The sequence below is a fragment of the Myiozetetes cayanensis genome, unplaced genomic scaffold (genome assembly GCF_022539395.1).
Source record: "Myiozetetes cayanensis isolate MyiCay16 unplaced genomic scaffold, myiCay2020 scf3, whole genome shotgun sequence".
In the NCBI taxonomy this organism is placed as follows: domain Eukaryota; kingdom Metazoa; phylum Chordata; class Aves; order Passeriformes; family Tyrannidae; genus Myiozetetes; species Myiozetetes cayanensis.
The window spans coordinates 5781667-5804667 of record NW_026087521.1 but is presented as its reverse complement, the minus strand read 5'-3'; the positions used below and the strand labels follow the sequence as shown (position 1 = coordinate 5804667).

The 23001-nt window shown below is 43.7% G+C and overlaps 1 protein-coding gene across 2 annotated transcripts in view; it reads left to right on the top strand.

Annotated features, from left to right (window-relative positions):
• Positions 1–17751, top strand: part of UPF2 (UPF2 regulator of nonsense mediated mRNA decay) — a 50541-nt gene extending 32790 nt beyond the window's left edge. The window contains exons 17-22 of one of the 2 annotated variants that reach the window (XM_050324118.1): positions 377–481; positions 1354–1452; positions 2157–2324; positions 6679–6820; positions 10467–10587; positions 16538–17751. In XM_050324118.1, the coding sequence (XP_050180075.1) occupies positions 377–481; positions 1354–1452; positions 2157–2324; positions 6679–6820; positions 10467–10587; positions 16538–16547 (645 nt within the window). In that variant the 3' untranslated portion in view covers positions 16548–17751. Of the gene's footprint in view, positions 1–376; positions 482–1353; positions 1453–2156; positions 2325–6678; positions 6821–10466; positions 10592–16537 lie in introns of those variants that run through there. The other variant, XM_050324119.1, reaches the window with a different exon arrangement.
• Positions 17752–23001: the final 5250 nt, after the last annotated feature.

The following is a 23001-nucleotide window of genomic DNA, read 5'->3' as shown; positions in this document are numbered from 1 at the left end:
TTAGCACCAGCAGAACCACAAACAGCTGTGGGGTGGGAAGGGACCTCTGGGGATCTTTGTGTTTCCCTTCTTTGAACTGGTGAGTTCTTCCCAATCCATTCCTCCAGCTTGTGGAATTCCCTCTTGAGTGGCAGCACAACCATGTGGGGTATTGGCCTCTGCTCCCAGATTTCTGCTGTACATTTTAGAAATTGTCAGATAAAGCCCCGTGAGTTCAGACTGAACATTAAATAAAAAATGTAATAGATTTACTAGAACTGAGCACGTTCAGATGGAGAGAGGGGAGAACAGGTGTGGAAAATGTGTAAGAGGAACCCAGGTGCAAGTGGTCCTGTTTTGTTTTAAATGGTTACCAATTGTTAATTGAATATTTCAGGAGGGCTCTGAAAATGAGGAAGAAGAAGGTGAGGAAGAAGAGGAAGAAAACACGGATTATCTTACGGATTCCAATAAGGAAAACGAGACTGATGAGGAGAACACGGTGTGTATTGCACTGGGCAGCCCTGACCTGACCTCTGCCTCCTTTACTGAGTGCTTTTTGCCAGTGCTGCTCATAACATAGCTGGGAAAACACAGCAAGAACCCTCCCTGTTATTCTTTCAGATACATTTTAGAGCTTATTTTCATCTTTGCAAAGGTTGGTTATTACCTTCTGAAAATATTTATACTGTCAGCTTTACTACGAGGTGTTTTCACAGGGCTGTGCACACTCACAGGTAACCAGACTGGAAAATGTTGTGCAAGGGATGGTTTTGCAATGCCAGCAGTGGCAGCAGAGTGATAGGATACAACAAGGTAAATTAGTTACACTCCACTAGATCTCAGAACAGAAAAGGAGACAAGCCAGGAGGTCAGAATTCCTAAAATACGAATTTGGGATTGGCAGATAATGTGCATCTGGTTGAGCCTGGATTGCAGTTACACAGTAAGAAAATAATGAACAGTATCAAACAATGTGTTGGGACTTCAAACTTTTGTTGTCATGCTGTGCTTTCCAAATACTTGCAGGGTAGTTTCTGTCTTGAAAATACCATCTAACTGTACAGACTTAATGGGAAATGACTTAAATAGGTGTGTTGAGGGCAGAGAGTTTTCTTTATATTGTTGCCACGTCTTGGATGTGTCCACACTCATCTGCACATGTACACACGAGTATGTCAGAATATTGGGAGTGGCCAATTTGTCTTTCAAGAAAATAATCGAGGCTGAAAACTTCTTTCTTGAACAATTTGGTGTTTTAAACCTTTTGTGTATGATACAGAAGCAATGAGGATATTTTCCCACTTATTTCTAGACCAAATATTCATGTTTCTGGAACTAAAGTAATGGAAGGTTTTTTTCCCACTGCAATAGGAAGTAATGATTAAAGGAGGAGGATTGAAGCATGTCCCTTGTGCAGAGGATGAGGATTTCATTCAGGCATTGGATAAAATGATGCTGGAAAACCTTCAGGTATAAATAGTTACTTTCATAATGTAATGTACAATTAACTGTAGCTGATTTTTCTTTAAATAAGTGATTAGTGCTTAGCTTACCATACTAAAGAACATGGATGGGTTTTTTTCATTATTTCCTCTTCTCTGCAGTTGACATGTTTGGATGAGTGGCTTTTAGTAAAATAGCTTTTAATTGTATTGTTTGCCCAGGGAATATACAACATATATTTTACTGACTCAGTAATAACTGCAGCAGATACTGTGCCACACTTCTGACTTTATCCTAGGTTTTAATACATTTAGTATGTTTAAAATGCAGATGCATTTAAATTTACATAGCCTTTTAATCCTTGTGTTTGTTTGTTTTAGACACATCAGGTAAGTATTTAAGTACTGAGTATACCAAGTATAATGAATATACATCTACCAAAAAAATCTTGACTGTAGAATGTCCATTCTTAAGTGTGTCTCATCAGGTCTCTAGATTTCTTTCCCCAAGGGACTGTTACCCAAAATTCCTTTATAGTTGAAGTATTCTCTGCCTGTAACTTTATTTTTCACAAGCAAGGAAAACTAAAGGGAAATATGACAAACCCTAAGAGATTTATTTCTGTATTACTTGGTTCTCCTGGAAGAGAGACTTGAACAGTCCTGACAGCCCGACTGTTGCCATCCTGTGGCAGCATCTGAGCACTGACAGGATTTCCTCTCCCTTGGCAGCAACGCAGTGGGGAGTCAGTGAAAGTGCATCAGCTGGATGTTGCCATCCCTCTGCACCTCAAGAGCCAGCTCAAGAAGGGGCCCCCACTCGCGGGTGGGGAAGGAGAGGCCGAGTCTGGGGACACGATGCCCTTTGTCATGTTAACGAGGAAAGGCAACAAACAGCAGGTGAGAGGTTCCAGAAGGTACAGACACCTTAAATAAATAAATAAATAAATATAAATAAATACAATCCTTTCGCTTCTTTGAAAGTCCCACTCTTAACTTCTGAAGTCACAGGCTATTTTATTTGTTCATCCTTTTCTCAGGGTAGGATACAAACGGATTGATTTTGGTAAATAGGAAATGCCATCTGTAGTTTCTTGGTTGTAGAAATGATGTAGAAAAGTTGCACGGTCGGATTATGCCATTACTAATTTACATTTGGTGATTACACCAGTAGGAGATTGTTATGTCTTGACCTGTATGTTAAATATAGTTGTGGAAGATGGAGGGCTGTGGTTGGTGGGCTGCCAGTGAACATTGAAAGGAGTAGGGGTTAAAAAAAAAAAAGGAATATTCTAGAATCTTCAAGATTCTACAAGTTTTTCTGAAAACACTTTCAGGTTCAAATAAAAATATATGGCATTTTCTAAATTCCACTTCCTAAGTAACTGCCACTTGGCTGAATTTGTTCAATTTGCGAAAAAAAAAAAAGAATTATTGTCTCTGAAGATATTTTTAGGAACTATTCCAGAATGACTGAACCTCTTGGAGGAACTTAATTGGAAAGGGTATTGATAAAACAAATAAATTCTTCATGCAGCCAGTCTATGTGTTGGTCTTGGCCCTTTTCTCCAGTGTATGTTTGAATTTTTCTATCTCAGCAAATGCATCATCTCCAGCTCAGCACCTCACACATTCCACAAGAATTTCTCCCTATGGTTTAGATCTTTTTAAAGAAACCTTTTCATTCTGGTTGTCCAGTTTGGTGGTGGAAATGAATGACTCTGAGTTACCATGGCAAGCAAACCCCAGGCACTGTTTCATTCCAGGCATCTGGGCCTTTCCAGTGTTTAGATCAGCGTCATTGCTTGGCTCTTACTTTTGTTCCCTGAGCTGTGACAGTGCATTGACAGCTGAGATTTATAAACCTGAACCTGTCTTTATCTTCCTTCCTATGAGAGACACTTAAAAAAAACCCATGTAGAAAGTGGTTGTTGTGTTTTCCTAGAATTTGAATGTTGTCTCTGAAGTTCTACAGAAGTTTTGAGTGGGGGATTTTTAACTGCTGTCATTGGTCTGAGAAGGGATTTAAGATTTTGTAAAAAAAAAACCAAAAAAATGGTGTTTAACATTGTCAGGATAATTTACTAGGAGTATCTGTAGTTGCAAAGAATTTTGGGATCTTCGTATTCCCTGTGAGGGGAAAATATTGCTGGTATGTGGCCTAAAAAGAAAGCAGAACTTGTTCAGGATTTTTCCCTGCTCCTCCCCCAATATTTGGTTTTGGGAGTAGGTTCTTCCTGCCAAAACTCCTCTCAACGTTTCTAGAAATGCAGAAAACAGTTGCTTTATAGACTCCTTCAGCTCCTGACTTAATGAAAGGCTTCTTTGTCCATGCTCCTGTATTCAGGAAAAAAAAAATGTGTCTTAGTAGTCAGTTTTAATAGAAAAATAAGCAGGAAAGAAGAGGTGGAGTTGAAAAGAAAAATAATTATTCTGTCTCACGGTACTTTATTTGCAATCTGCGTGAGCAGAGCGAGTGCAGAGTTTTGAAGTGATGGATGCACAGGTCACTGGTAGCTTAGAGCTGTAAACTTTCAGCTTTTTACAAACAAAAGAAGTTTGCAGCAAGCTGGGGGGGTGCTGTGAGTAACTTCATCTGCACAGTCACTGGAGTGACAAACAGCTCACTATGGGTTTGGGCTCCATGTTCTTTGTTAGTGGCTCTGCTGAAATGAGAAATCTGCGCTGTTAGAAAGCACCTTCTGATGGAAATCGTTCATGCTGTGCTTCCTTCCAGAGGTTGATATCTGGTAGTTGAGGTCCAGTTGCCAAATACTCAACACGTCATTGTCCAGCCAGATTTCAGTGCAGCATTGACAGCTGGTTTCTTGAAGCAACACAAGAACAGCTGAGTGGTATTTACCAGCTGCAAACAACCTGAATTAATGGTCATTGCAGGCTGGTAGTGACAAGGACACCGTATTTTATCCTGAAAACTTACAAAACTGGTAGCAGCAGAACCTAAAACCTTATGTGGTTATTTGAAATTAGACAATAGCACTGTGAATTATTCATGAGCCGTGGGAGAGCAAAGGGAAAATGTCATCATAATGCTGAGCTCTGTCTGATACCATTTGATTGTTTGGGAAACCAGCCAAGAAGTTTTATGCCAGGTAGGTGTGAAATGAAGTGAGATTTAGATTGTAAAAAGGAAGTCACCAAGTGTCAAGAAGTTTGGTTAATACCCAAGACAGAAGATCTCCTTTTGTTTGAAAGGTCCTTAGCAAGGCTTCTTAAAAGAATGGAATGGTCAGGTGTGTCCTTGAACGTGAAATTCTTTGTCTCATTTATATCTTTATCTCCTGATCTTTTTTTTCTTTAAATCTGTAATAATCCAGTGTTCTGAATAGTCATTTTTGATCTTCCTTCAGTGGAACCCTCTGTCCTGCCCCCACCTCACAGGTCCTGGAAGAGGTTTTAGATGCACCTCTTCACTGTGTGCAAATGGGAAGCCTTTCAGTTGCTCAGTAATCATCACATCCTGTAGTAATTGTCATCAGTGACTTGATTTCAGGTGGCAGCTGATTGCCTTGAGATAGTGAGTCACTGATGTTTTGATAATTACCAGGCTGTTGTTTTTCTGTTTCTCTCATTTACAGTTGGGTTTTATTTTTTTTCTGCTTTGTGCATCTTGCCTGAAAACACCAATCCCATTAAGCTGATAAATCCACGGAACAGAGAAAATATAAAGAACATATTAAAATGGATGAGGAGCTTAATGGTGAAGCCAAGGAATGATTTCTATCATGAAATGCTGCTAATGGATTAGTTATTTGTGTAGTTCACCTACAGCTCATTTGCTGATCTATGGGAACAACCTGCTCAGCAATAAGTAACTAAAGCTTCCTTTGCTCTTGGAATTTCAACTTCCATCTTTATTCTTCCCTGCACACCTTAATAACAAGCTTGTATTTATAATCAATATAATATGCTATTACTCTCAAATATCTTGTCTGGTTTTTTCTCTTCTAAACACCTCTTGCAGTTGGTAGGATTTAGGGGGTCACTGCACCCAGGTTTTTCTCAGGTCTTTGCAAGAGTTTGTCTTTGCTGTTTCAGACACAGTTTATTTTCAAATGCTGCATCTGAGTGTTTGGAGTCTTCTCACCCTCACCCCTGGCTGCTGGTGGGGCTGTCTGAGATACCTCGAGATTGCTCAGTAATCATTGCATTAAGTACCAACCACAGGCACTGAGGGGTTTGTTTTACTCTAAACCTCCTCAGCAGAGGTTCTGATAATGTATCTTTCCATCTGCAGCTTTTGACAGTGGAACAGAAAAGAACACTCGGGAATTTGCTTCTGTTTCTGGGGAAATAGATCTCCCATGATGGGAACAAGCAGCAGGATTCAGAGTCGTTCAGGGAATATTGAGAATGATTATCTTTAAGTGCATTTCCCTTCTTACAGCACAGAAATATTTATGTCTAATGGGCATGCAGTTGAAGGAGAGAGTCAAATTTTTATAAAAACCTTCTCAAACTTTAGCATTAAGGGTTTTCTGAGAGCTGTTGTTTCAGTTGCAGATAAGATTGAGGATCACTTCTCTATTTGGGAACAATTGTAAAAAAGAAATTAAATCTATAGGAATAACAACTTGAATCTTCTGAGTCTGAGGAAAAAGAAAACACCTTCCTTACACCTCTCTGAAAATCTCATCTGAATTTCCAGAGAGGGTCCTTCTGTAGGAGTGCCAGGGTTACCTGATGGACCTCAGGGCAGATCAGATAAAGTGTGGAATGTGGAGTGTGGATGAGGAAGAAAAGATTCAATTTGACACCACAGCTGTCTCCAGACTAATGAGAAGCGCTGGGGAGCCAGAATTACCCATTAAAAGAAAAGTGCTGGCCAGGGAATGTCAGAGGATGCCTGGAATGTTTCATCACAGGGGATTGTAGCAGGAATTCTGCGTGGGGGGCTTCATCTCTTGGGAGGGAAGAGACCTTGGGGAGGGAGATGCATCTTTCTGAGCCAGCTCATGTGCTTTCATCTCCAGACCGGTGTGATTCTCTCTTGGGCACATTGGCTGGTGTGAAGAGAAGAAATAAAGGTGGTTGTGCTTTCCTGTGTCTTTGGGGTCTGGGTGGGTTCCATTTTCTCCTGCTGCTCCAAGTGAAGCAGAGCTTCAAACCAAACCAACAAACACCACGCTTGGCAGGAGAAGCAACTGCAATAACTGTGACCTCTCTGTATTTTGGATGCTTTTGTGGTGTGTCTTTCCCTGCTGGGTATTTAAAAACTCGTTTCCACTTGCAGTTCAAGATCCTAAATGTGCCCATGTCTTCCCAACTGGCGGCAAACCACTGGAACCAGCAGCAGGCGGAACAGGAGGAGAGGATGAGGATGAAAAAGCTCACTCTGGATATCAATGAACGGCAGGAACAAGAGGACTACCAGGGTAAGAGAATCAGAGAGGATTTCATTTGCATTTTCAGGGCAGCTTTCGTGGATGTGCAGAAAATGTCAGGTGGGATGATTTGCAGCTGAGGTTCTGAGTGTTGATCTGCAGTGCTTGGGGGAACCTGTGTTTGGTGTCAGGCATTCCTTGTTTACTTTGGACTTGTTTTCATAGCTCTTCCATGAAAGGGGGTTTTCAAGTGGGGCTCAGATGTCAGGATTTCCATTTATTTTGGGAAAGGGGAAGAACTGAGATCGTTTCCTTAAAAATAACACAAAATGAATCTGATGCTTGCTGTGAGACGACTGAGTTGAATACAAGAGGAATGAACTCTGTGCAACTTAAACTATTTTTAAGCTATTAATAGGTATTTTAGATAGTAATAGTATTTAGACTCTTCATTAGTCTTGTTGGGACTTGCAAATACTGAGGTGACCTTCGCTTGAGAAACACAAACTGTCACCTCAGCTTCATGTTGTCAAAGTTCTAAGAGTCCTCAAATCTGGAGCATCAGAATATATTAACAAAATGAAAGTTTCACACAAATGGCATGACCTAATTTGTTTTTTGAAGATGTGCAAGTCAGGCATTTTGGAACCTGGACAGACTGAAGCAAACAGCTGGTACAGCAGATCATACAGTCCCTAAACCAGTGCATTTGGTGGGCTGGGTGGTTTGTTTTGAGTTGTTTTTACTTCAGATTCAACTTCTCTTGATCTGCTTGGACAGTAACCAAAGCCAGACCAGCAGAACTGATGATACTCAGCTCTTATTTTCATGTTTCCATTCAACATCTCCAAAATTCTTGCTCTGTTTTTTTTGTTTTTTGATAAAGATGTTGCAGTGTGGTGGCAATCACAGTATAAGTAGTTAATTAGCAGGAAATCTCATTTAAGGTATTTAGTGAAAGGTCACTGTTCATCAAGAAATGGGAAATAATTAAATTAAAGCAGCTCTGATTGTACAAGCACTATGGAATCCAGCACTCCTTGCAGAACTTGGATAGTACCAGAACTAAACTTGTAAAAAGGAGCATTTTCCAGAGTGAGTGTCTGCAGAGCTCTGAAATGGTAACACAATATATTCTTAGTGTTAAACATGGTAATTAGCTTAAAACTGCTTTTCTGAGACAAGCTGTTCCTGTAAAGCCCCCTCATGAAAAAGGAAGAGAAAGAGCAGACTCCAGAATTGTACATTTAAGTGCTTTTCTCAGACTTCTTGGTGGGTTTTTTTCCTCATTAGATACTTCTAATAGTTTTACTGGTCAAGGCATTTGGGTTTTATGCCCTGTTGTGTGACTTTGGTGATGTCTTTCAAATGAATCTGTTTAATCAGGGATTTTATTGTGAGTAGTTGTGCTTCTTATCCAAAAAAGGGACACATTGATTAATTTTTGTTGGACAGAATCAAGCAACTGATACCAATTGATAACAGTAATAGACAATTTTTTTTATCATTTTCTCTCAGATTTTCTAGGTGTATAAAGCATAGGAGGAAAATCAACATAGAGGAAAAAGGGGTTTTCCACAATTGACACCCCTTTTTAAAACAGCTGTTGGTTCATCTTATTAACCTGGGTAATATACAGAGTAAAACCAAAGAGGACCTTTTAATCAAGTTAAATTAAACAGGCCAAATTACATTCCTCTTTGAATTACTTTTTATTTAGATTTTGAGCAGTTGGTTGTCAACTTTTGAAGAGTCAGCTTGTCTGTGACAAGTAGGTTCTTAACCCACTGAAGGGAAGAGTTGGGTTTAAATTTCTGTGTCAAGCTTTGAAGTTCCCAGAGGAGACAGAAATCTCCATTTCTGGCACAGTGCCTGGGGGCTGTCCCAGTGTTTGCACATACACTTGTGTTTTTTCACCTGCACTGGGTAGTAATGGATGGAGATTCACCAATGCACTTCAAAGCAGTGTCAGATAATGATGTCATGCTTAGCAAAGTTTATTGTATTGCTACAAACATTTTTTTTTTTAATTTAAAGAAATAGTGGGAACTGGGTGGCTCTCTAGTTTAGGCTGGTACTTTTCTGTGGAGGTTCTTTTTTACTTCAGTAAAACCAGAGAGGTTCAGTGATGGATAACACACTGTGCTTCCTACCATCTGTGCCTCCTGTTCCCTCCTCCAGTGCTGACCTTCCCAGTTCCTGACTCCCCACAAACCCCGAGACAGAACATGCCTGAACTTGCTCATTCCCTGCTTCCAGCACCTGGCTGGAATCTCCTCCTCTGATTTCCTTCCTGAGTCTCCTCCTTGCCCCTGGAGGTCTCTCCTAGGAGGTCTCTCCTGGAGCTGTTTCCCGGTGTTCAGGAGGTCTCTCCTGGAGCTGTTTCCCGGTGTTTACAAACAAGGACCAGCAGTGTGTTCAGTGGCTTTCTTTGCCTTTGCCGGGTGTTGGGAGTGCACAGAGCATGAGTGCAAGGGCTGTGGGCTCTTGACACCAACACTGGGTATTAACTCAGTCACAGCTTCCCAGTTAATGGAAGATTGGGTGGATAACTTAGTGAGAGCTTCCCCTGCATTCCAGAAATCAGGAGAGAAACTCCTTGGAGTCCCTCGCTTTGCGAGTCCCGGAGAGCAGTGAAGTGTTTGTGTGTGTGTGTGTGCAGCAGGTGATGGGTGTGTGTCTCCAATGAGATTACCAGAGATTAGAGAACCAGACAGAGCAGACTTTCAAACATAATCTGTTTAACAGCTTATTCCACTTTTCCCCTTGGTTTATCCCATCTGTCTGTTTGCTGAGTGGGGTCGATCCTTGCACAGGTGGAGTGTCGGGAATACTTTCCATTGGATGCACCAGCAGATGGGCAGGGGTTACCTGGTGGTTCCTGGGATGTGTTTGTAATTATGTTGGCCACTTGATAACCATTAACTGAGCCTGCTAAAGAGGCATTTTTGTTATCATTAGAAACTGAAAGGAAATTTTAGAAATTGAGTTTTACTAAACCCCTAAATACAATACTTCTCTGGTTTAAACAGCCCAAAAGTTGGCTGTCCAGGGCTAAACTGGGTAAGTGGGGCTGCTCTCTGCACACACCACATTCTTCCTCCTGGTGATAAAAACTCCGTCCCTGGGACAGCTGGTGCAATGTAGGTCAGCTGAGTCACCTTCTTCAGGTGCCTGCCTTCCCTAGGAAAGGATCCAATTATGCCAAGCTTAGACTTAAATACCTGACTTGAACTGCCTAATTTTAGGCCAGGTTCCTTGCTGAGTCTTTAATTGGCAGCAGCGTTGGCCATTGTTACTATTTCGGGGAGGTTTGATGTGCGAGGCCCCTCGTGCCGCTGTGAGTCTTTGTCCCTGATCAGCGATGGAGAAAGTGGTGGCTGATGTGTTGAGAGAGAAAAGGTCACAGGCCCTTTCTTAAGCACCTGTGATTAAATCCATTGCTGGCAGTTCCTTCTGTAGGAACACCTGGAAATGCAGGTTCATATTGTTGGGTGGTTTGGGTTTGTCGAAGCCGTCGATGCAATTCAGTAACTTCTCTTCATTATCTGTTGTGGAATAACTTGAGGAGTGTCAACTCTATAGCAAAGTGTAAGTAGGGTCTCTTTTACTAAACGTCAGTGAAATGTGCTTGTAAATTCCTCTGTAAACAGATGCACAGAAACTGTCCTGAACTTCCTTCTGTCTGCCATTCCAGAAATGCTGCAGTCTCTGGCACAGCGTCCGGCTCCGGCAAACACCAACCGGGAACGGCGGCCTCGGTACCAGCACCCCAAGGGAGCACCTAATGCTGATCTAATCTTTAAAACCGGTGGGAGGTAGGACAGTCTTCCTTTAAATGTGGTAATTCTGGTTCTGGGCGAGTAATTACCTCCATAATTGACATGGATAGTGATCTGTGGAGTGGATTCGTTGTTGGTTTCCATTCTGAAGAGTTCTGTTAAAAAAAGGAGCTGTGTCTTTTGCTTCCAACACAGTGTCTGTGAATACCTCCCTGACAGAGGGTTGGATGTGTCTGTGAATACCTCCCTGACAGAGGGTTGGATGTGTCTGTGAATACCTCCCTGACAGAGGGTTGGAAGCCAGAGGATTATTTTTCAGCTGTGAAATGATTGGTAGAATCTGAGCCTCTTTTTGCAGGGGAAAAGATGTGAGTGCTTTCTTGGTGAGAGGGTATTTTGGGGTATCTCAAGAAATTCCCATTATGCTCTTTCTGCCTGGGGAATCTGACAGCTATTCCTGTGTATCTGATGCCCTGAGTGGAAAGTAAACATAGAAAAGGTGGGAGAAGGGAGGAGAACTTGCAGTTTATGGCGTGCAAGAGGGTACCAAAACCAGCATCAACACAAAAAGAGTCACTCCAGATTGCCCAATAGTTGTTCTGAGGCTTTATTGTATCTCAGAGGGGCTTTTCTCAATCAGAGCAAGCTTGCAAATAAACCATTAAATTAACCCTGCAGCACAAATTTGAATAGACAGAGTTTCAGGTGAAACACAGACTTGCTTTCATGTTTCTGCTTTCTTTGCAAGCCCATTTTGGAGGTGGGTGGATGGGAGCAGCAACTGGGAAGGGACAGTTTACCTGCTGATGGTTCTGTCTTTGTAAACTTCAAACAGGTTAATGTATGTGTTGATCCTGTGTTAGAGCAGCATTGCCAGCTTCATGGTACACATTTATAGTCATTTTACGGTGTCCTGATGAGCACTCACTCCTCTGAGACCCCATACAGATACTGCTTGTATAAAAAAAAAACCCACCCACCTCTTTTTTTTAAGAGATTGCAATTTAAAAGAAATGCTTTTTAAAAAGATGTAACTCCATAAAATGAGCAGTACTTTCCATTTAGTTTTTTCATACCACTGTTCCCTAATGCTGTCCTAGAAATACAGACTGTTCAGTGACACTGAATTGCCACAACACTTGCAGGTGTTCCAGAAATAACTGTGCAATCTTCTCCTCTTTGTCACCTCTCCCAAAGCCCTGGAACCTGCACGAGGAGCACACTGCAGTTATTCTTTAAATACAGCAGCCACACCAGTAGATGTGATATTTGTGGATTTCTTTTAAATGCAGGTTCTTTAGAAAACTTTTTCTTTTCAGATATTCTGGGGACAGTGTAATTTAGGGCTTCGCTGTGAAGTGGGTCAGACATTGTCCAGTTTGAGGGGCAAATAGCTGTGCCATGTGCTTCCCATTCTGATGCAGTTTTATGTTATGTAATTTGCCCTTTGTTCCTTTCAATCCATGAGCTCCTTAGATCAGAGACCAGGAAGTTTGTGTCAGCAGGTGGATTTTATTTGTTGTGCGCTGCAGTGTTTGTTCTGCCTCAGCTGAGCCGTCTCAGCCCGCAGTGAGGGAATGGTACTTTTCTGAACTCCAGCTGAAAGGTATTTAAGCAGAGATTTATTTACTGGAGGCTGTGGGTCCACCAGTGCCTTCCCACTGGCATAGACAGTCACCTGCATTTTAGGATTTCTGATTTATAGGATATATTGAAGATTGCCTGTGCCTGCTGCACTGCAGTCTCTGCCCACACCACCCTCAAGTTTCAGCTGAGTTACCCTGTGGATTCTGAGGACACTGGAGTGTCTTGCTGACAGCAGATGGGAACTGAGCTGTCAATTTTAGTGTCTGTTGGAGCAGGTTTCACATTCCTACGTGGCAGAACCAACTGGTGCAATACAGATGTGACCAATTCCATCAGTGAGCTCTGCTGTGTTGCTGCTTCTTTGTATCTGAAAACTGAGGTGTTATTTTCTTGCTGCAAGAACTCAAACTTAGAGGACATAATAATTTGTTGCTTTCCTTAAGGAGTGCAACTTTTTTATTTCAAATCTCCTGAGATTAGGGATAACCTGAGCAAGGAAATTTCCTGGTGGCTTCCGCTGTAAAGTCCAACCTGAAAGGTTCCATAACTGAGGTAGAGATGAGGCCTTTCTTGCATTTCAGGGAGCCTTAAGAGTAGAGAAATCAATTAGCTGGTTTTATCTTTGCTTTTGTGTTGCTAAACACGTCCTGAGCACTGTGTTTGGAACACCTTTTAGAAAGTTAAATCCAGATCTGCCTATTGGAAAAACTGATTTCAGAAATTAAGGCAGCCTGGTGTTCTTCTTTGTTTTTGGCCTGGAACCACTGGACCTCGCTTAGCAATGAGCTCCATATGTTTAAAAAAAAAAACGAGAGAAATCTTTTGCAGTGTTCACTTTATTTGTCATCTCTTGTTGCCCTTTTCCTTTATTGAAGTAAATGCAGTGAGATCGACAGGCTTTGTCAGGTTTCCTATTATTTAGTGTGTGCAAAAGGCTGGATCAAAAATTGGAATTTATTTCTGTTTGTGTGGAATTGCCTCAGGTTTTGAGACCTGCTGATCCTGTAAGGTGGGGATTCTTTTCTGGGACTGACTGGCCTTAAAGATAATTTACTGGGACTCCATTAAAAGTAGGGTTCCTCGATTTGCTTCAGCAGCACAGGGAAGGCAATCATTTTCTCTCTTGCCTCCAGTTGTGTAGCATTTGTGTATTAACAGAGGACTTTGTCTGTTGGGCTGTTAAACTGGTACCTTCAGGAAAGACAAAATTTACTAAAGTAATTTTTTTTTTTTGTTGATGGGATTATCATGAAAATGCACTTCTACAGTTATGAACAGACTCTCACTTCAAAAAAAGAGGTTTTCCTTTATTTAAAGAGGATTGAGATCCATTAAATGGCTTGATTTTTAAAGTGAAGTTAAAATAACCACATTACATGAAATGTATTTAAAAACATTGATTACCGAGAAAGAAAGAAAAAATAATTACAGTGAGGAATTTGTCTATAGAAAAGCAGGCCTTGCCAAGGAGTTTGATCTCTTTAAATCTCTCCTTATTAAAAGCAGTAACCTTAAAATTCACTGTTGCTTTGAAAGTTTAGTAAAGAGGGGCCTGCCTGTGTCCAGAGTCCCTCTGGGCATGCAAGTGTAAGCTGGGAACCAAATGATATTCAAGTTCAGTGGGGATTTTAGGTCTCCTGTTTGCCTCTGACTCTTGTTTCTCTTTAACCCATTAAATAAAGAAAAATGAAGGCTAACAGTAATAACAGGATGCTGGGATTTTATTAGCTTAATATTCCCATCATATAATATTGCATTAATGCTGAAAAATCAGAGTATGGATAATAAGGAAAAATGGGAATTTAACGTGATTTCCTGCTGGACAAACACATTTCATCCATCACCTGTCATGCAGTTGATGCACTGCCCAGTGCATCATTTGGATCCAGTTCTGACTCAGATGGGCCTTTGAAACACAGCTGAGAAATTCCAAACCTGCAGCTGCAAATATCAGTGTGGAGAGAGCCCTGCTCACAGCTGGAGCTTAGAGGGAAAAGACAGGCAAAAATATGTTTATTAGCCATGTTCTTTTATAAAGAGTCTGGGTTTAAAAGAGTTCTTTCAATATAAATAAGAACAACAGCAAGCAAAGAAAACTCCCTGCAGTCTTGTGGCCCTCTGGAAACCAAACCAATCCCCAAAACACCTTCCAGCTCCCAGCCCACTCTGCTCACCGTGACTTTGGCTTTGTCGGGGCATTTCATTTTTGGTGACCAGATAAGAACATGAAATCACTCACACAGGTCAAGGTTCTCTTGCTTAGGCCAGTGCAGCTTTTGTGGGCTCTTTGCATTTGGGATGTTCACAGTGCAGAAGTTTATGATTGGGATTTGTTAGGAAATTCCATGGACGCCTTGGCATTTTCTGTTCTGTGGTCCTAGGTTTGGTGAATGTGATGAGGGGAGAAAGAACAAAGAGCATCAAAGCTGGGATGAGTCATGAGAGGCAAAGCAGGGAGCGATGGGAGAGGAGGTGGGGGGAGAAGGAAGTTTGTGAAGGAATTCAGGAAGAAATAAAGTCCTGCAGAAATGCAGAGAGCCTTGGGATTGGAGGGCACGAGGGGATCAGGGAGAAGTGTGAAATCTTAACTTCAGAGGTCTCACATGTTAAGAAAAAGATGATTCTTGTGATGTGCAGAAAGGACTTGATTATTGATGCTCTCCTGGGCACTTCTCAGTTTGAACTGTGATGTTTTGCTGACTGAGCCCTCACAGTGTAATGGATTGGTGATTATTTCACAGCCTGCTCTGGGGTGTTTGTATCTGCTGATGTTTGTGTCTGTGTTCAAGGGTTCCATTTCCTACTCCAGCCATGGTCTGGGCAGAGTGGTTCTGAGTGTTTCTGTCCCACGTGGGCTGTGTGGGCACAGTGTTAATGCTTGACACTGGAGGGAGTTTTATACAAATTGACTGGGGGGGGGTTATACAATTTAATAACTGTGTCAGTAGCAGGAAGGGAAGGGGGGAGGAGAGATTGCAAAAAATCGAGTCCTTTTGTATGTAGAGCTCAAGGTGGTTTTAATTACAGCTGTGTGCTAAGTCTGACCTTGCCAAATAACAGGTTTGGATGGAGTTTACTACTTCAGACAGAAGTGTGAAATACCTGGTTTGGGAAAAACCACTACCAAGATTTTTGGCAGCAGCACCTTGCTGTGATCACTGGAACGCTGCCCTGCCACCAGCACGTCCTGCCAGCTGCTGGTTTGGGTGAGGGGCATTTGTACCAAATCAGACCACGTGCAGCCACTCCCAGCCCTTCTCCTTCCCTCCCCAGCAGCAGCAGAATTATTTTTTAAGGGCAAATGGAGAGGTAAAAGCATAATCCTGCAATTCAGTGATGTTTGGAGTTTCTTCTCAGTTGCAGCATTCTGCAAGGGAGATCTCGGGTCTACTAAAAATACCCAAACTAATGAAGGGTCCTTTCTATTGAATCCACACAGCCAGTGTTCCTGATACTGAGCATGCCACAAAGGTTTGGAATGTTAATTATTTTACACTAAAGGTACTCAAAACCAAATAATAGAAGCAGTTCTGCAGTGAGTTCTAGTGAGGCACCAGCTCAGGACTTTGTGGCAAAAATGCACAATGTGTTTAAATAAAATACACAGATATTGGATATCAAAGCAAAGCAGCACATATAAATACAGGATTAGTGTGAAAGCTTCACCTGGGACAAGAAATGCAGGAGTTACTATGTCTAGTTAACATCCTTGTGTCATTTTTCTTGCGAGATTTTCAGTAAAAAACAGGTTTAGGTGAAATGGCTGTTCAGCAAACACTGGAGGTTTGTGCACTGATGTAAAGAAACGTGAACTGCTGTGTTTACATGGTAAAAGATCTGTGTGTGTAACCCTGGAGGTTTGTAAATGCTGGAGTTTTGCTTTGCTGTGTATCATTAATTTTAATTTGCAGTCTGGAAATGAGCTGAAAAGCAGCCCAGGTACAGTAACTGGCAGTTGTTGTTAAGAGAATTAAATAAATAAGCGACTTCTTGTGGGTAGAGATGAACGAGGGACGATGAAAGATATTAATACAACTGCCGGCTCTGAAAAGGTTCTAACCAGTTATTTACCTGTAAAAAGCCCTCTGTAACATTCCTGCAGTACTTCCAGGTATTAAGAACCTGCCCAGAAAGGTGAAAACTGTTTAAAATAACTTATTTTTTAACAATTTCCCAGCTCAGCTTCGATAGTTTGAGCAGCTCATCCAGGAGGATAAGATGCAGATTATCCGCCTGCTTTTGGGTGATGTGACCTCTGTGCAGAAGACAGAAATGTGCACCTCTGTGTCAGAGGATAAAGGGATATCAGAGTGCTGGCAGGTGCTTTTGGTGACCTCTGGCTCGTGGGGTTTTGGTGCTGCCACACTGACCCCGTTCCCTCTGTCCGCTCTTCCCGCAGGAGACGCTGAGCCAGCAGCCGGTGCCATTCCATTCGGTCCTGTTTCTCTGGTGTTGTGGAGTCCTCCAGCGATTAAACGAGAGCAGTGGACACATCTCAGCATGTCAGTCGAGAGCGTTCGGAAACCTGGGACAGGCTGGGGCCGTGGGGCAGAAAGAGCAGCCTCCCCTCTCCCCCCCCACCCCCCCAAAAAAAGCTTTTTGTTATGGGAACCACGTTGAGGGTCAATCTTCTCCTGGGAGCAGAAGTCGGAGCACGAGGTGGTGAACTTGGCCGGCTCGGTGAAGGCGGAGATCGGCCGGAAGGTCGGACGGATGAGCCCGGAACGGGAAGGGCCTTTGGCAGCTCCGCGGGCGGGAACGCGAAGCTCTGAACTCGCCGCCGGCTCCGTTCTCTCCGAAGGGAGCGCCTGGCGATGGAAGGAGGTTCTTTGGGGGCTGCAGAACTTCAGTAGGAACACGCAGAGCCAACAGCAGAATCCAGAAGGAAACCCTGACGAGTGGGATGACTTACAGACCGTCCTCGGCCAGGACGGTTCGGGTTAAGGAAGAGCCTTTTGCTGCCAGATGAGCGAGAAAGGGGGTGGGGAGGGGTGAAAACTGCAGAGCCAAGGAGGTCAAAATGTCTGTCGGGGTCTAAAATAGAAAGTGAAGTTGATGAACACGGGGTGTTGACTCGTACTGCTTGGAACAGCCTGACACCAGCCTAAGGACAGGGATATAGTTGAGCCCATTGTATGTATCATTGAAAACCAAAACGTGCCAGTCAGCGTAGCAGGAGGATGTCGAGGAGTGGATCCAAATACCTTGTTGATCTTCATGGGTTGATAAGCCTCTGTGTCTATTGAAACCAACAAAAAAAGTTTAAAAAAAAAAAAAAAAAGATTTAAGTCTGGAAACAAGTAGAATTTTTATTTTTTTTCTAAGTAGAAATGAGGTTTCTTGGTCTGTTTCTGACAATCTGTTATTTATTAGCATAGGGGTTTGTTTGCTTTCAGGTAGAGGTAGTTCATGGAGTTAAGGAGCTCATCTGGATGTTACTACTAATTCCTTTTTTCTAGCTCTTTTAAAATCCTTTTTACCACTGGTTTTGGTTTCTGCATGTAGGAAGAGAGACTTGTAAAATTGTAACATTTCATACAGAAATGCCGCCCGATCTTCACCAGCTTCAGAAATCTGACCTTTGCCAATGCTGCAATAAAGTGTTGTAATTTAGGGTCGTGTCTGTCTCGTGGCATTGACTTGGGTTTTGGGAATGATGTTTTGAAGGGTTTGTGGTCTGTCCTGGGCTCTGGTGTGGATGGGAATTGCAGGTCTTTGATTCAAGTGTTACGTGATGGTTTTCATATCATTTTTTTCCCTCATGAAATTCATGGCTATGTTTATTAATCACTTTTGTGACTCTGAGCTCCTCCAGGAGTGTCTCCTGCAGCAGGGTGACCATATCCACTGGTCAAATCCAATTTCCACTTCCCTGCTGGACGATGCTACCAATCACTAATAGCAAATTAAGCATCTGATTGTGGTTCAAACTAAAATCAACTTCCTTTTCTCAACGTGCTGCTTAGTTTCAAAAGCATTTAATTTATCCAGATTGAAGAACTGCATAAAAATAAAACATTAGCTCTGCTCTTTATGTGTCGATCCAATGCCTTGGATGGAATTGGGATCGATGGAAATATCTTTAAAAAATTATTCGCTAAAAATAGTTTGTGGTCAGCTGGGGATTTCCTGGACTTCAGACTGAAATCAAAAAACAATTCAGTGAAACCTTTTGACGTTCAATTTTAAAATTAATTATCCTAAGATTGTGCTGAGTAAAACCTCGAAGATGGTTGTGAGTGAAACAGTCAGGGTTGAACAGCTGGGGACAAACCTTTTAGCAGGGCCTGTTGCAACAGGACAGAGGGTGATGGTTTAAATGAAAAGAGGGTTGATTTGTATAAAACACAAGGAAGAGCAGTTTCTCCTCCTGATCCAGGTGCAGGTTGTTGCTGCAGGGACTGCGTGGTTCCCTCTCATGTCATTAGAATCCTTCGCCTTCCTTTCAGGAGCATTGAATTAAAATGATGGGACGTGCAGCCCAGGATTGATACAGGTCAGTGTCTGTTAGCTGTGGATATCGCTGCAGGATGGTTATTTTAACCAATGAAATCATGTTTGATGTCGTTGCTTCTCTTTCCCCACAGTGCAGTGACCCCCAGGTGCACCAGGAAACCATCCCAGGTTCCACCCGTGGCACCATCTGAGGGGCAGAGGACGTTCCTTGGGGAGCGTTTCTCCCGGGACGCCGGTGGAAGGTGCTCTTGCCGAGAGCATTCCTGCAGCAGAGTTCCTGAGCCTGCATGGAAGGAGTTAAGTCTGGGAAAACATATGGAGATGAAGGAGAAATGATGTCCTGGATTGCGTAAAAGATCCCAGTTATCTTATCGTCCTGTGGAAAGAATTTGGACTCGAGTCAGGCCCTGGAGTTGTGTCTTCACTGACGTGAGCTCCTTGAGCTGCCTCCCTGCCAGACACAAAGTATTCCACAGTTTTTGTGCCTCAGTTTTCCGTGGTAATTCCTCTTCCCACACCTCTCAATCCCCTGAAGCTCCAGGCAGGGACTGGGGGAATTAAGTCCTTCCCATTGTAGGAGACAAGTTGGTGACCATCTGAGGAACCTGAACATGTGTGAGTCCATGGGAACCTGACAAGGTGCCCCTGAGGGAATCCCAGAGGCTGCAGCAATCCTGAGAGCTGGACTGGTTCAGCCTGGACAAGAGAAGGCTCCAGGGAGACCTTGGAGCAGCCTTGCAATGCTTAAAGGGGCTTAAAGAGAGCTGGAGAGAGAGACTCCTTACAGGGTCTGTAGTGACAGGACAGGAGGCGAGGGTTTGGAACTGGAAGAGAGGCTTAGATTGGATAGAGGGAAGAAATTCTTTCCTGTGAGGGTGGTGAGACCCTGGCACAGGTTGCCCAGAGAAGCTGTGGATGCCCCATCCCTGGAAGCGTTCAGTGCCAGGGTGGATGGGGCTTGATATAAGTGTTTTTTCTCTTTTTTCTTGAATTGCTGAGTTTCCAGACTTGCTATCATTTCAACTTCCCAGGCCTTCAGTTGAAAGAATTTCGCTGTGCTGCTGTTTCTGTTCTGTGGATAAAAATGCTACATGCAAGCACCTCGATGCCACAGCACACACATCATGCAGATTTATGTATATTAAGGCTTAGAAAACCACCTCTGTATGGAGGACTCTGCCTGATTTCCTCACATTCTCAGCACTTTCCACTGCCCGTTCCGGCAGGCAGTGATTGTGTCCTTGGCACGGGCTGGGAGGAGCTGCCGTGTCCAGCTCGGGCACTTTGCTGACACAGCCGCCTGTGCTTTACAGGGAATGTGTTTGGCTGAAGGAAATGCGGAGCTTGGGAAGTGCTGAGTTGGGAAGCAGCCCGGGATGGGGTCCATGGGCCAGCAGCACAACTTTCCCAGCCCGGACAGCTCATCCATATCGGCCCCAGGGCCGAGGGCAGGCAGGGAACAGAGCCTGCATGTCCAACCCAAAACACCTCTGGCACAGCTGGGAAGAGCGGCCTGGTGGGGGGAGCACAGCAGGCTGGGAGGTGTGAATGAAGGTGAATAGATGAGAAAGTGAGTGAACAAACTCACTAATTAGTATTACCCCCAAAAAGTGGTGCTGTAGCATTAGGACCACACGTCCTCGCCAGGAGAGTGAATGTGTTCAAAATGACTCTGTCAGTAATGTTGCCATGAGCCTGCTCTTGCCCCCTGGTAAATACATCAATCTTTTCTTTGTTTTTCCCCCTCTTTGAGCTTCATCACTAATTTGTTCCACACTGATGTTTTCCTCAGCCGCTCTGCCCCGCTGAAGATGCTCCTCTGAGATGACGCTCTGCTGTTTCTTCTCAGAATTCCACTATAAATAGGGTTTTTTTCCAACCACTCCTAAGGAGATCCCAGTGTACTGTGAGTAGGAAACTATTTGAACAAGAATCAAACAAATGAGCAAATGTCAAAATATTTACTTGCATTGTTTGAACTATAAACTTTGCTTTTAAGTTGTTATTGCCGGGTTATGATTGTGCCACTCAAACACTTGGTGTTTATGATCCTTGTTAGCAGAACAAACAGTGTGCTGTAAAACAGCCTCTCTCCCTCCTTCCTTCCTTCCTTACCTGGATCCAATCCATCAGGCAAATAAAAAAATGGTTGAGACACTTAAAAAGAAGGCAGACATTTAGATATTGTTTATTTGTCCTTTAACATTCACCTGCAGGGAAAAAAAAAGTTTCTGTCGTGCAAGGGATAAAGGGGAGTGACATTTCCTGCTGGGAACAGGTCAGAGCTGAGAGCCCAGGAGCTTGAAAACTCTGTATTTTGCCCTTAATTGTTTTGGGGCTGTTTTTTTGTGATGTTTTGGTCCTACCTTAGGGTTGCCTTGGTAAGGACACCCCTGTCACGTCTCTCAGAGTGTATTCACAGCCCCAAGGCTCACAAGGGGGACCTGGAAGCGATCCTGGATGGCTGGTGATGCTCCAGGTTTACAGGGTAAGTTAAAGATCAGAAGTTCTCTCCCAGGAAGCAAGACTTGAACAGGTCAGGAAGGCTTTCATAACCCACCTGAAGGGAGGTTTGGTCTCTGCTGTGTTAATCCAGTAAGTGGTTATTAAATTGCTGCACTTTGCTGGAAGTTGCATCCCTGGAGCGATGGAAATGGAGATGAAGAGGTAGTGAGAGGGATCTCAGAGGCAGCTCTGGCTTCTGTTCTCTCTGCTCTGAGCAGTTTTCCATGTGGAGGTGCAGGCTGTGGTTTACTCCTCGGGCTCAGGGCAGGAAGGGCCCTTTCCTGGGAGGAAGGCACAGCTTCAGTCCACTTCTCTCCAGGAATTCAACCCAGCTGTTCCAGGCAGGCACATCCAGGTTCCTCATCCCTCCGCTGGCACTTTTTTTCTCCACTGTCCAGCTGGATGCACAGCAGGACTTGCCCGGTGTTCCCCTCCTGCTGTGATGCCCAGCAGGTGGAATTGGGGTTTGTTACTCGGGCAGGTCCCAAATCCCCTGAAACCAGGAGTTTGTTCCTGACGTAAAACCAGAGCAGGTTTGGGGTTCAGAGGAAGCCTCAGTGCTGCCTGCAGGGTGGCACTGCAGAGGGAAGTCTCTGCTCTTGTCACAGAGGCAGGGGGTTTATTATGGGATGCACCAGGAATGGCTGTGCTGGGCACACGGTGCCCATTTCCTGGGCTGGAGCGCGCTGCAAATCTCATGCCATAAATAAAAATTAAACCTAATCAGGCAAACAAAAATCCATTTAGGAGGCAGGAAATGTTCCACGGTAATGAAGTTTTGTGTCGTGGAGCCTGAAGACCCTGTTGATCCTCTACCCTTGTGCAGGGTTGGATGTTGGAAATGGAAATGTGCTGACAACTGTTTCCTAATAGATGTTTAAATATGAAGAAATGACCTCCCTCCTGCCACGACAGCTTGTAGGAATTACTGGTTTTCCTTCTGGTGTCATTCCACCCTCTGAGCATCAGTACAGTGGGTGGCTTATCTTCGTTTATCAGAGTATGAACAACTCATGGCACATGTGAGTCTGAGCTTCCAGGCTGATGGATTTTCTCCTGGGCTGACAAGAGAATTTAATGCTACCGAAGTGGTAGGTGTGGTGGTGGGAGAGGAAGGGTGATTCAGGATTAGTGCATCAGCCTGGAAACCCGAAGGTCAAGCTCATCTCTGCTCTTTTTCCTCGCTTTAACATCCTTGCCCTTGTTTCCCAGCTGGAAAACACAGCCCTGGCCCTTCCTTGGGGGAATGGATAAGCGAGCAGGGAACAGATAAATAAAAATTACACAATTTTCTGGTGGTGACGGTAAGAGAAGCTGGGAGAGCTGAGAGCTTCCTTTGAAATGCTGGGAAAAACACAGCAGGAGCGTTTGATGGCAGAGCTGACCTCCCCAGCCCGGTGAGGAAATGAGCAATCCCACTGGAACAGAGACCTCCGAGGCTGAATCAGACAGGGAAGTGGCTTGCACGGGAAGCCTCTGGCAGTGGGGAGAGGGGGATGCTGTGACAGAGCAGGAGGGGGGCTGTGCCCAGCAGGGCTGGGGGTTCCAAGGCTCCCTCCCTCCCTCCCTGCAGCTCCAGGCTGGCTCCCAGGGTTTGGGGAGGAGGCTCAGGGCCTGTCCCACAGCTGCTCTAAACTGGTCAGGACTGAAGCCAAAATCTGTGACAGACCCTGGGCAGCATCCTTGGCTGGCTCTAGCACAGGCTGTGGGAACTGGAGCTGCTCCCTCACTCAGTGGTCAAGCAAAGGATTTTATGTATTTATTTTATTTTAAATTCAAATGATCAGCATATTTTTTATTTTTTAATGATGGGGGGAAAAAAAAAAACAAACAACAAAAACTTTAAACTTGTCTTTGTTTGCCCTTCAGGTGAGGACACTGCAGCAGCTGCATCTCTTTATG